General features: G+C 39.5%; 1 protein-coding gene across 2 annotated transcripts in view; it reads right to left on the reverse strand.

The window, feature by feature from the left end:
• Positions 1-6,185: 6,185 nt before the first annotated feature.
• Positions 6,186-12,321, reverse strand: part of LOC141404294 (uncharacterized) — a 113,011-nt gene continuing 106,875 nt past the window's right edge. For both annotated transcript variants that reach the window (XM_073987758.1, XM_073987759.1), the window contains exon 4: positions 6,186-8,984. In XM_073987758.1, the coding sequence (XP_073843859.1) occupies positions 6,645-8,369 (1,725 nt within the window). In that variant the 5' untranslated portion in view covers positions 8,370-8,984 and the 3' untranslated portion in view covers positions 6,186-6,644. The remainder of the gene's footprint in view (positions 8,985-12,321) is intronic.

A 12,321-nucleotide genomic window follows, 5' to 3' on the forward strand; every position in this document is an offset into this window, starting at 1 on the left:
ACCTTCAACTGAAGTTGCGAATCTCAGTTGACGAACCGGCTATTTTTCAGCAACCAGTTATTTTCGAAGAAACAAGAAGTAAAATTGAAAGGAAAAACATTTTCTTTACAATTGTTGATTACGCTATGCAACAAAATGGAGGTGAAAGTCTGGGGAAGAGATAATTCCTTTTGGGGATGGATGTCCTTGGTGAGTATATTAAGAACCCCGAAGGACAGATCCGCCGTGAGTCGAACTTCCGCGTTATGGCATGATGAAGTTTTTGCTAGAGACCCTGTAAGCCAGCAGGAATTAGCGTTATATCTTTGTTCAGTGTAGCTTTAGCTTATTTTTGAGATGACATGTCTTCAGTCAAATCGAATGAGGATTATTTTCTTAGAGCACTTCGACGTTCTAACTCGCCTTCTTCAATGCCCTTTTCACTCAGAAAATTTTAGGTACGGCTCTCATTGACAACTAATCGATTTTGTCGCGTTTTCGTGGTCGTTTTGTGCAATAAATTTTTCGCTTATAGTTTTCCTATTGGCGAATATTTTTAGAACATTATATTAAATCACAAGTAATTCCAATTATGGAATAACATTAAAATAATATTATATTGAAAATTACAACATTTGAAACGCATATAAACCGCGTAATAGTAAAAACGACATGATGCGCATCCGATTTTCCAAAACAGCGAATCAATCCCTTTTATTTGATGTACAATTTTTGAAATTCTATTTGGCGGCCACGATGTAGCAACTGTTGCATACATAATTGCATGGTCATAATTTCCACGAAGTTCATTTACATTTTATGCACATCCGATTTCGATTATAACCTTTAAAAATACATTGTTTGATGTCGTTTCTTTGCGATCCATCAAAAACCGTGGATATAGCATCGCACTTAATTTTTACAAAAAATCAATTGTATCTGCGGATTCGCTATAGTTTTTAAATATCTGTTTTCGCACATTTTAAGTTGTTGTTATTGTAGCAGCATAAAAACCTACATAGAATCGTAGGTTTGATGTTGGCTTGGTAGCCGCTGGCCGAACCACAATGGTTTCGGGTCAATCCGGAACGAAAGAACCCGCTGCCGTGGGATTGACATTTGACAAAACGCTTTTAAATACGCGATATTTACAAACACATTTGTTGCAGGTATTCGAAATTTGAGGGGTATCATATCCGCCGATATAGTGGATGGATTTAGACGCGCTGTGGCTTATTAGATTCAGAACGTAAAAAACTAAATTTTCGCGGGTTTCCACGGCGAGTATTACAATCAAATAACATGCTTTTCGATAAATCCATCTGCGCGTCCCGATTAGAGCAAAAATTCAAAAACCCCATTTTCAGTCTTGAAAATGTCAGCATCCGTTTGAGGTAGATACAGCTGATATATTAAAAATCATACATTAGAAACTTAAACTATGAAGTGTATTCTTTAACTTCTTCTTTGAGCATTAAGCTCTACATTGTGCTGTAAAACCACTAATTGGAAATTAACATACAAAACTCTTTTCCTTCAACGATTTTTTTTCGATTTTTATACTTTAAGCATTTATGCTAACGAGTGTATGTATATACACTTTCATACGGACAAAATGTGCCTAATCGAAATAATGGTTTTAGAACCCAAGTATGTTTGGACGTAATCTGTTTCAGACAATTTGGAGTTGATTTAGCCATATCCGTCCGTCTGTCTGGTGCACACGATAACTCTCGAACGGATGAACCGATTTGGTCCAAAATTTGGAAAAGTTCAGTTTAGGACCTCCTCTCGAATTGCATTGATTTTTGTTGTAATAGTTTGTAATCAGTGCCTCCATACGTTGGTACAAATATCATCATGGGCAAGTCCATACTTCCTGAGAAAACAGCCTGAAAGTTGCAGAAAACCGCTATGACACCGTATGTAGTGATTGGAGCGCAAGATAACTCTCGAACGGATCTGCCGATTCGGTTCAAAATTTGGCCTTCGAAATATTTTGTCCAAACTTAGTTTAAGTTCGAAGATAAGCCATATCGGTCTAATCCTTCGGGTACCTCCCCCACAAAAGTTCAGAAATGTTCGGAAAAATTGTGCGCCCAATAACTCTTGAAGATAGTGACCGATTCGGTCCATACTTTACACATCCTAATATATTGACCAGATATAGGTCAGGTTCGAATATGTACTACATTTGTCCACATCTTCGGGTACATCCCACACTAAATTTCTGATAAGTTCACTTTAAGACCTGCTGTCGAATCATTTTGATTTTTGTTGAAGCAACTTGCATTCGTAGGGGATGGAAGATACCAAGGAACGGTCCTGACCGGTTTTAACATGGCAAAGCCCAGGATTTATCTTGGTCCCTCTTTCATCCCAAGTGGACACTGACCTCCCCGTGGTGTCACCTGGGGAACTGCCTTTAACACCCGTTAAAGGTAGTGAGCTAACATGTGCCGCGCGTTCACCCATAAGAACGTTAAAAACTTGGGTTTGGGCGTCGGGTTAGTAACCCTCCCCTAGAAAAAACAGCCTACTATGAAAAAACGAAAGAAAAGAAAAACAAACCCCTCTAAAGTTGACGAACCCCGCAAACGTTTTAAGGACCATGATCTGCGAATCTGCACCTGGAATGTTCGCACTCTTTATAGAGAAGGTGCAGTATTCGCATTGGCAGACGTACTTGAAAAGTACAAGACCGATATTACTGCCATACAGGAAATACGATGGATTGGGAAAGGCGTCACAACAACACCTAAAGGTGACGCACTGTATTATAGCTGCCATGACGTAAAGCATGAGTTTGGTTGTGGATTCGTAGTTAGTCGGAGACTAAAACATCTTGTATCCAGCTTCACTCCAGTGAATGAAAGACTTGCTGCAATTCGAATAAAAGCTAAATTCTTCAACATCAGCTTTATTTGCGCTCATGCTCCCACTGAAGAAAAGGATGAACAGACCAAAGATATATTTTACGAGCGCTTAGAAGAAACATATGACCGTTGCCCTGCCCATGACATTAAAATCATTCTAGGCGATTTTAATGCCAAAATTGGAAAGGAGAATATCTTTGGCCCAACAGTCGGGAAATTCAGTCTCCACAGTGAAACATCTGACAATGGTATGAGACTGATAGACTTTGCAGCTGCAAAAAACATGGTAGTTAGCAGTACCAGATTTAATCATCTCGATATTCATAAGGGCACCTGGCTGTCTCCAGATCAGAAAACAAGAAACCAAATTGATCATGTTGTGATAGATGGAAGACATTCATCGAGCGTGTTGGATGTACGATCGTTCCGAGGCGCAAATATTGATTCGGACCACTACCTTGTTGCAGCAAAGGTACGCACCCGCTTAAACGTAGCAAACAAAGTACGAACAGACACAACACGAAAGTTAGACATCGGTAAGCTGCAATCACAACAGATAGCCACAGCATATTCCACTCAACTAGCCCAATTGCTTAATCAAAGCACTCCTCATCCCGATAACATATCAGCGCAATGGCAAAGCATTGCCCATTCCATGCAAACAGCCGCAAAATCCATACTTGGATACCAGAGACCTCCACCAAGGAATCCATGGTATGATGAGGAGTGTCGTGCTGCCACCGAAGAGAAAAATGCGGCATATAAGGCTACTTTACAATCCGTAGCAACGCGTAGCGCACGAGAGAGATACAGGGAGAAAAGGAGAGAGGAGAAACGTCTTTTCCGCAGGAAAAAGAGAGAGATGGAAAAGCGGGAGTGTGAAAAAATCGAGATGTACAGGAGCCAGAATGAAGTCCGAAAATTCTACCAAAGAGTCAAGCATCAAACTGATGGCTTTGGTACAGGCACATCCTCCTGTAGAGACCAGCAAGGTAATTTGGTAACTGATACAGATAGTGTACTCAGGATATGGAAAGAACATTTTTCAAATCTGTTGGTATCCAATAGCAGCGAAGACGACGAAGATACCACAGTCCCAATCCCAGAAGATGGTATTGAATGTATACCGCCCAGCCAAGATGAGGTAAAGACAGCAATAAATCGGCTGAAGAATAATAAGGCAGCAGGGGCCGATGGCTTACCAGCCGAGCTGTTCAAAACCGGAGGCGACACGCTGATAAGGTGTATTCATCAGCTAGTTAGCACCATCTGGCAGGAAGAACGAGTACCCGACGATTGGAACCTGAGTATCCTGTGCCCCGTCCACAAGAAGGGAGATAAGACTGTATGCTCTAACTATAGGGGCATAAGTCTACTCCCGATTGCCTGCAAGATCGTGTCAGGGATATTGTGCGAACGACTAAAGCCAATGGTCAACGAGATTATTGGACCATACCAATGCGGCTTTAGACCTGGCAAGTCCACCATTGACTAGATATTTACCCTGCGGCAAATCCTGGAGAAGACCCAAGAGATGCAGATCGACACCTACCACCTTTTTGTCGATTATAAAGCAGCCTTCGACAGTCCGCTGCGCTCAAAGGTATTCCAAGCCATGTCTGAATTTGGTATTCCCGCAAAGCTCATCCGGCTTTGTAAAATGACTTTAACTGACACGAGGTCCTCAGTTAAAATAGGAAAGAACCTCTCCGAAGAGTTTGGTACCAAAAGAGGTTTCAGACAAGGAGACAGCCTTTCGTGTGACCTCTTCAACATCCTGCTAGAAAAGGTTATACGAGAGGCAAACGTCAAAAGAAGTGGCACAATCTACACCAATAGTCACATGTTACTTGCTTATGCTGATGATATAGACATCATGGGTCGATCAGTAAAAGAAGTAACTGATACCTTTATAAAGGTCGAAGGAGAATCTGCTAAAGTGGGTCTGGCGGTAAACGGTGAGAAGACCAAGTTGATGGTGTCGACGCGCAATGCGTCCATTGAGCTCGGACCGACTGTGGAAGTTGGTTCCTATAATATTGAGGTAGTAAAAGACTTCGTCTACCTCGGCACCTCCGTCAACACAACAAACGACATCAGTTGTGAAATAAAAAGAAGAATTGTATTGGCCAACAGATGCTACTTTGGATTAAGTAAGCAGTTTAAAAACAAAGCCACATCTCGTCAAACAAAAATAACGCTCTACAAAACACTGATACTACCCGTGCTGATGTATGGCTCCGAAACCTGGGTACTTGCGCAAGCAGACATGGCAGTGCTTGGTGTGTTTGAGAGAAAAATTCTTCGAAAGATCTACGGACCAATCTGCGTTGACGGTGAATATCGACGTCGCATGAACCACGAGCTGTATCTGCTATACAACGACATCAATATTGTTAAACGTATCGAGATGCAGCGATTGCGTTGGCTAGGCCATGTCATAAGAATGAGCGATGATGAACCCGCTAAAAAGGCGTATGAATACATGCCACATGGCGGTGCACGCAGAATTGGCAGGCCAAGGAATAGATGGCGCAAACAAGTGGATGATGAGATGACAAGGCGCGGTATTCCAGAGTGCAAAGCAACAAATAGAGAGGAATGGAGATCTCTTCTTCGTTCGGCCTATAGAACAAATGTTCTGTAATGGGCCAGCTAAGTAAGTAAGTAACTTGCATTCGCTGCATCCATTACGATTGTAAACGTTTTTTCAGGCGCAAGTACATACTTCTTGAGAAAACAGCCCGAAATGTATAAAAAAATCTCTATGGCACCATATGTAGTGGCTGTAGAGCACGATAACTCTCGAACTGATCAACCGATTTTGTTCAAAATTTTACTCCCAAAATAAGATCCACTTCTATAATGTACTATGTCGATCCATTCATTCAAGTACCTTCTTCGCAACACTTTTGAACTAAAATCCTAATCCACATTTTTGTGTGCAAGTGCAAATGTCCAAAAAGGGCCACAAAATTCTGAAAAGATTCTAAATGCATTCGATCTGTCCGAAGATGAAAGTTTCAATTCACATTGGCTGAGGGTATATATCTGTCGGCAAAGACGACTGATACTTTTTTACATGTTTACTTACATTGTTATTTTTAAAAATCCGTCGGTGAATCGAGCTAAAACACTTCAGTTTACCTAAGTACGTTCAAAGTTCATTGTATATTACAACTGTTGGCGAGTTACAATATCCCATACCTTAGCTTCAACATAAGTTAATTTTCTACAAAAAGCTTGATATGTATTTCACATTTTCACTTTTTTTAAGAATTTTACTCCAGCCTAAAATTAAATCAGAAATAAAATGCAAACACCAAATTATACATTTAACAAATATTACCGAACCGCAGAGGTTCATCTCAGTAAATTTATTAAAATTATATTAAATACATTACAATGCAAATGTCTTTATGTTTATTTAGTATTCTGTTTTCATTTTGTTTTGCTTTTTATTTAATTTCAATTCTCAAATAAATAATTTATATATTTTTCTTCGTTTAGGTAAAATATTTAGGTAAAATAAAGCCAGTATGTTGGTTGGTTGGTTACTTCACTTTACAATGACAAAATAATAAATTAAAATTAAAAAAATAAGAAGAACCTTGGTAATCATCAATATTTTTTTTGTTTTGTTTATATAATAATCATAATTATAGTAATAAACCTAAACTAATTTTTTAAGCGTTTCTTTATACTTCTTCTGCTGCTTCCGTCGGTCGGTTCATTCGCTGCTGGGCTGCCGGCGGCGTCTGGAATTGCAGTTGATGTCTGGAGAGTCTACTATCTGAAGCCATCTGCCGTCATAATGTTGTTGTTGTTGGTAGTGATATTGTAGGCTAATTTTGAATTCTTGAAGATTTCTGTGTGTGGTCGTCGTCTTCTTGCCTTCTTTCTTCTGTAGAGCAGATCATCCGGTGAGGCGAGCGACATCATTTGCAGATGCCAAATAGCTTTGATTTGCTGTGCCGATATACTGTGCCAGGCGAACAAAAATTCCTTATCTTTGAGATCAGTCTTGCCTGTCAATAGACGTTCACATTCGTCACTGTAGAGAACATAATGTGATGAGGTGGTTATTGTTGTGTTGGTTTGTTGGGCCAGAACACCGGTTATGTGGACATCATCAATCCAAAAGTATTTGAAATTTTGAGCGGCATTGTATAGGCGAAAGACCACATCTGGCGAATAGATAATGGCATAGCCGGGACAATAGGGTGGATAATAACGTTCGGAATATTCTTTGAAGCTGACACGCCACTTGGAACGATAGGAACGTTTAACCATTGAACCGGTAATCTTCTGGCAAAAGAGTAGATTTTGTGGTCGATGAAAGAGCCCCGTTGAAGCTGTAAAATTGTCTGTAGATGATGATGATGAAGAGGATGAATGGGTTAATGAGTTTGCAAAATTTTTCAATGATTCGTAAAGAGATTTTTTGGTGGACTCTGTCTTTTTGGTTGTATCATTAAGAGTTATGATGGTGGGTTTATTTATTTCTTGTTCAGCCTCCTGCTGCTGCTCCTCCTCCTCCTGTGGGGAGGTCATGTTGCCCTCTTGCTGCTCGGCCTTGAGATATTTTATTAATTGCGGCGTATTTACATAGACATCATCATCCACTTTTATTAATATCTGGGCATCGGGACAGTTGTAGAGGAACCATTTAAAAGCCATGACATGCTTATAGGTCATGTTGCGATAATCATCCACAAAGGAGCCTTGAATGATATCCGCATATTCGCTGTTCTCTTTCATGACCTCATGCTGTAGAGACTCCTCGGATACAGCGCCCAAAAGAAATAGCACACGTATGGGTGCATCGACCATGTGGCGACCAATACTGGCCCATGTTTCACGTATTATTTGGCGTTTTGGGTGATTTCGTGGTGCCGAATGCACCAGGATCAGTGCTTCCACATTCGAACTACATACCGGCTGAGGCACAAGATAATAGAAGTCGTGTAAATCTATCAAACGATTGAAGTCTTCTTCCGGCAGTGCTGATGAGACAGCAGTAACTTTGAGCCATGATGGTGTTGGTCTTTGTATCGTTTCGAGAACTCCTGTTCCCAGACTAGAGGTTAGTGAATGTATATTCGCTAGTAGATCAGTGACGGTGGTGGTACTCTTTATGGTTTCCTCAGTTCCCGTTAAATAGCTGGATTGGTTGCTGCTGCTGCTAATATTCCAATTCAACGTAGTCGTCAATGTGGTGGCGGCTGCGGCGGATGTGGCATTTGTTTCACTAAACGATAAATGACGACCACGAAATAGAGGGGCAGTATCCCTTACATCACGATTATCACGTCCCAAACGTTCTTGTACTGCGGGAGGAGCACCATTAAATTGTTGTTGTTGCTGTTGCAAATTATTCTTAATGCCGCTGCCACTGCTTATGATGGTCGAAGAGGCATCATACATAACCGGTTCTTGGACTGTGATCAACCATATCAAAACGCAGACATTTAGGCCCACAACTATAACCCAAATGGGTGGTTTTTCCAACATGACCCCTTCAAGAAAACGACCTGCCTTCGGTGTCCGTACTTTGTTTTCTCTCTCTGTCTCTCGGTCTCTTTTGTAGGTTTAAAACAAAAAAAAAAAATATGGAACCACCTCCTTTGTTGTTGTTTGGATCCTTTAGAGTCGAAATTTGTTTTCGTATGGGAAAATAGGTGTTGTTGTTGTGGTTTTTGTGTTTCCTTTTGATTTGATTCTAGTCTAGCCACTAATGGAAATTAACTACTACTAAGTATGCTTTAGTTTTGTACTTAATTTGTTGTTGTTGCTGCTGTTGTTGTTGTTGTGCGATGATAATAATGAGATATTGTTGCTGCTGCTGCTGTTGTTGTTGTTGTTATTACTCCTATAGTTTTTAGTCGATATTTGTTGAAATTTATTGCTAATGATGTGCTATAATTATTAATTTTGTTGTTGGCTTTCTTGTTGCTGCTGTTGTTGTAATTGGAAATTTTTTTACGTGTTTTCTGGTACCGCATTGCAGTTTGTTGCAGTGTTCCTTTTGCTTTTTGCAGCTTTTGTTGTTGTTTGGGTTGTTGTGTATGTGAACTTTGTGAGCGTGTTTTTGTGGGTTTCCGGTTAAAGAAATGTTCGTCTGAGGTACTGAAAGGAAAAGGGGAAAAGATAAAATAAACTCTTATTAGAAATTTTGTATTACATATGTACAGTGTCCCACAAATGTCTTCGTACCCCAAGTATATTTAGAAATATTCATGAAAAACGCGAAAAATAAACGAAAATGTTCAACATATTTGAGTGTAGATTTGTTTATTAAACACTTAATTTATATATAGATGATGAATAAATGTGTTTAAGTTACTTGTAGGTAAGATATCAACGAAAAACTAAAATAAGATCAAAATTCAATACCACAAAAGTCTTCGTACTTTTTAAGTTTTCCTCCAATTTACTCAGAATACGATAATGAATAAATGGTGATGTGGACTTTTCGGGTTTTACGAGCTTCCATAGTAGTTTTTCTTTTATTTGTAATCAAATTTGTGAAAATAAACGTCAAAATGCCTGGAAAATATTTATCTGAGAAGGAACGTGAATTAATCCTAAAATTACACGTAAAGGATAAGAAATCGTACCAGGAAATAGCGCAGACAATGTCCAGAAGCAAATCAACTATCCAATCAGTGGTCGGTCGCTTTAAATATGAGGGCCGTGTTGCAAATAAACCAAAATCCGGACGGCCCAAAATTTTAAACAATGGAGATAGGCTATTAATAAAGCGGATGATAGCAACTGATCCATTTATAAGTGCACCAAAAATTAGCGCGGAACTCCTCAAATCGAAGAATAAAGATGTCCACCCAGAAACTGTGCGAAGAGCAGTCGTAGAAGCTGGTTTCAATTCTCGAGCAGCCCGAAAGAAACCTTATATAAATGAGGTAAATCGTAAAAAACGTCTTGAGTTTGCCCGTCAATATCAACATGCGTCTCTCGAATTCTGGAGGACTGTAGTATTCTCTGATGAATCAAAATACAACATATTTGGTTCTGATGGGCGAATGAGAGTGTGGAGAAAGACAGGGGAAGCATACAACCCCAAAAACACAATAAAAACAGTTAAACATGGGGGAGGAGGTATAATGGTTTGGGGTTGTATGGCGGCAAATGGGGTCGGAAAATTGGAAATAATAGAAGGAGTAATGGACCATAAAGCATATATTGAAATTTTGAGGAAGAATTTAAAGCCAAGCGTTGAAAAAATAGGTTTATCAGACAGTTTTTATTTTCAACAAGACAACGATCCCAAACATATGGCCCATAATACTAGGATGTATTTAGCCTACAATACACCACATCTCTTAAAAACACCGCCGCAAAGTCCGGATTTGAATCCCATTGAGAATTTGTGGAATATGCTGGAAAAAAGAATAAGAACTCACCACATTAGCTCCAAAGAACAACTGAAAGCAGTTCTCCTGGAGGAATGGGAGAAAATTGACAGAGATTACACACAAAAACTTGTGGAATCAATGCCAGATCGTCTCAAGGCTGTTATACAAAATAAAGGCTATCCAACTAAATATTAAAATTTCTATTTTCGCGAACTTTTTATTAATTTTATTGAAAACTCTCAAAAAGTACGAAGACTTTTGTGCTATTGAATTTCAAACTTTTTTTAGTTTTTCGTTAATATCTTTCATGCACATAACTGAAATGCTTTTCTTTTTTCTCTTTATATAAATGATGCGTTTAATAAAAAAACCTACACTAAATTTTTTTTAAATTTTGTCTTTATTTTCGCGATTTTAATTAAATATATCTGAACATACTTGGGGTACGAAGACATTTGTGGGACACTGTATGTGCAATAGGGTTATGACTTTTTTACAACCTTGTATCAATGTATATTTTGATGAGTTTTTACCTAAGATTACATAAAATCTTAATTATAAAGTGATTCGATAAAAAATGCTTCCGCATAAAAAGCTTTTAATGTTTTTATTTTTCAGAACTGTGAGCAGATATTTAACTGAAAACAAGGCATATTCGATTTTAACTATAATGACGAATAACACAGCTTTTGTTGGGAACTTTCCCAAAGCAAAGCCTGGCTATGAAAGTAGAAAATCCCGTCTTTATAATGATGCAAAGTAGGTTGGCGTAGGTGGCCAAATAACGGAGATATCGCAATAGTCTGTACGATTCGCCTTTGCTGACGTCCTTGCCTGGCTTCAGTAGCGGGATTACCCTGACCATTTTCTAGACTTCGGGAAAGACAGGTAGTGAGATACTCGACTCGACTGGAGATTCCATCAGGGCCCAAAGCTTTGGATGACTTAGGGTTCCTGATAACATTCGCGACATCATCCATTGTAAATTGTGGTAGTTCAACCTCAGCAGGTAGAGATCTAATGCGACGTAGTACTCTCCTCTTCGCCTTGTCACTCCCGGGGTGCTCGAAAAACTGTCGACTGAAATAACTTGGGCACATCTTCGTATTAGTCACCAAACGTGACTGAGTTATTGTCTTCCATCTTTCTAGGGTTCGAGAGTGACTGAACCCTTGTCTACAATTCACTTTTTCCGGCTCCATTGTTTCAGCTCTTCAGATGATTTAGCCACTTGTTCGGCTTATGCTCGCCGACCAAGCAGTTAACTACCAATGTCAACTCCCTGACTCTGGGTCACTGGGGTTGCCACGACGAAGCTCATCACGCTCATTTGCTTATGCCGTCGCCTCTGTCGGGAAGTTTGGTCTCACTTCGGGTGTTCGGGATGTCTCGGAACGTCCGTTCTGATGATGCCCGAACATCACAAGGGTTGGAACAGTTCTCCGAAGCGGTAATTGATGCACTCTCTGAAATTAGTTCAATCAGCTTTCACATGATTGAAGGCGTTCAGAGGTGAAGAAGTCCAACGGTCTGCTGATGGAGACGAATATGGGGAGTAGCTATCAAAATTCTCCACAAGATTGACCTTTATGATATTTTCGTAGGTTTTACCATTTTTGAGATATAGAAGTTTAAATTGGGACAATGCACTGACTGTATAGCCCCCTTATAAAACAATGTCATGAAGGGTGCAATGCGGAAAGTCTTATCGATATGGGACCTGAGGAAATCTTATAGCTGTGAAAATTCTCTACAAGATAGCTACAACATTTCCTTTAGTTCCATTTTGATAGGATTTGCGGTTTCCAAGTAAAATCGTAAAAGCTTAAAAAAACCCTTAAAAATGTCATCTTTAATCGCGATTTTTTTAAATAACGAACCAGCGATTTTTTTTTGTTTTTTGATTTTTCTCATCTATGAACATTGTAGTTTCAGAATCTGCAACATCTTCCCAGGTGCAAGCAACTTCCATTTAAATTTGCTTCAAGAGCACCGTGAGAAGTATCAATCTACTCAGTCAGCTCTATACCCCTCTGGTCGGTGCTGAAGACCAAATGCCGCAACTCATAATTAGCATTAATATCCCCTAA

Source organism: Musca autumnalis, unplaced genomic scaffold, assembly GCF_047663935.1.
Source record: "Musca autumnalis isolate F117 unplaced genomic scaffold, ASM4766393v1 scaffold_4, whole genome shotgun sequence".
Taxonomy (NCBI): Eukaryota; Metazoa; Arthropoda; class Insecta; order Diptera; family Muscidae; genus Musca; species Musca autumnalis.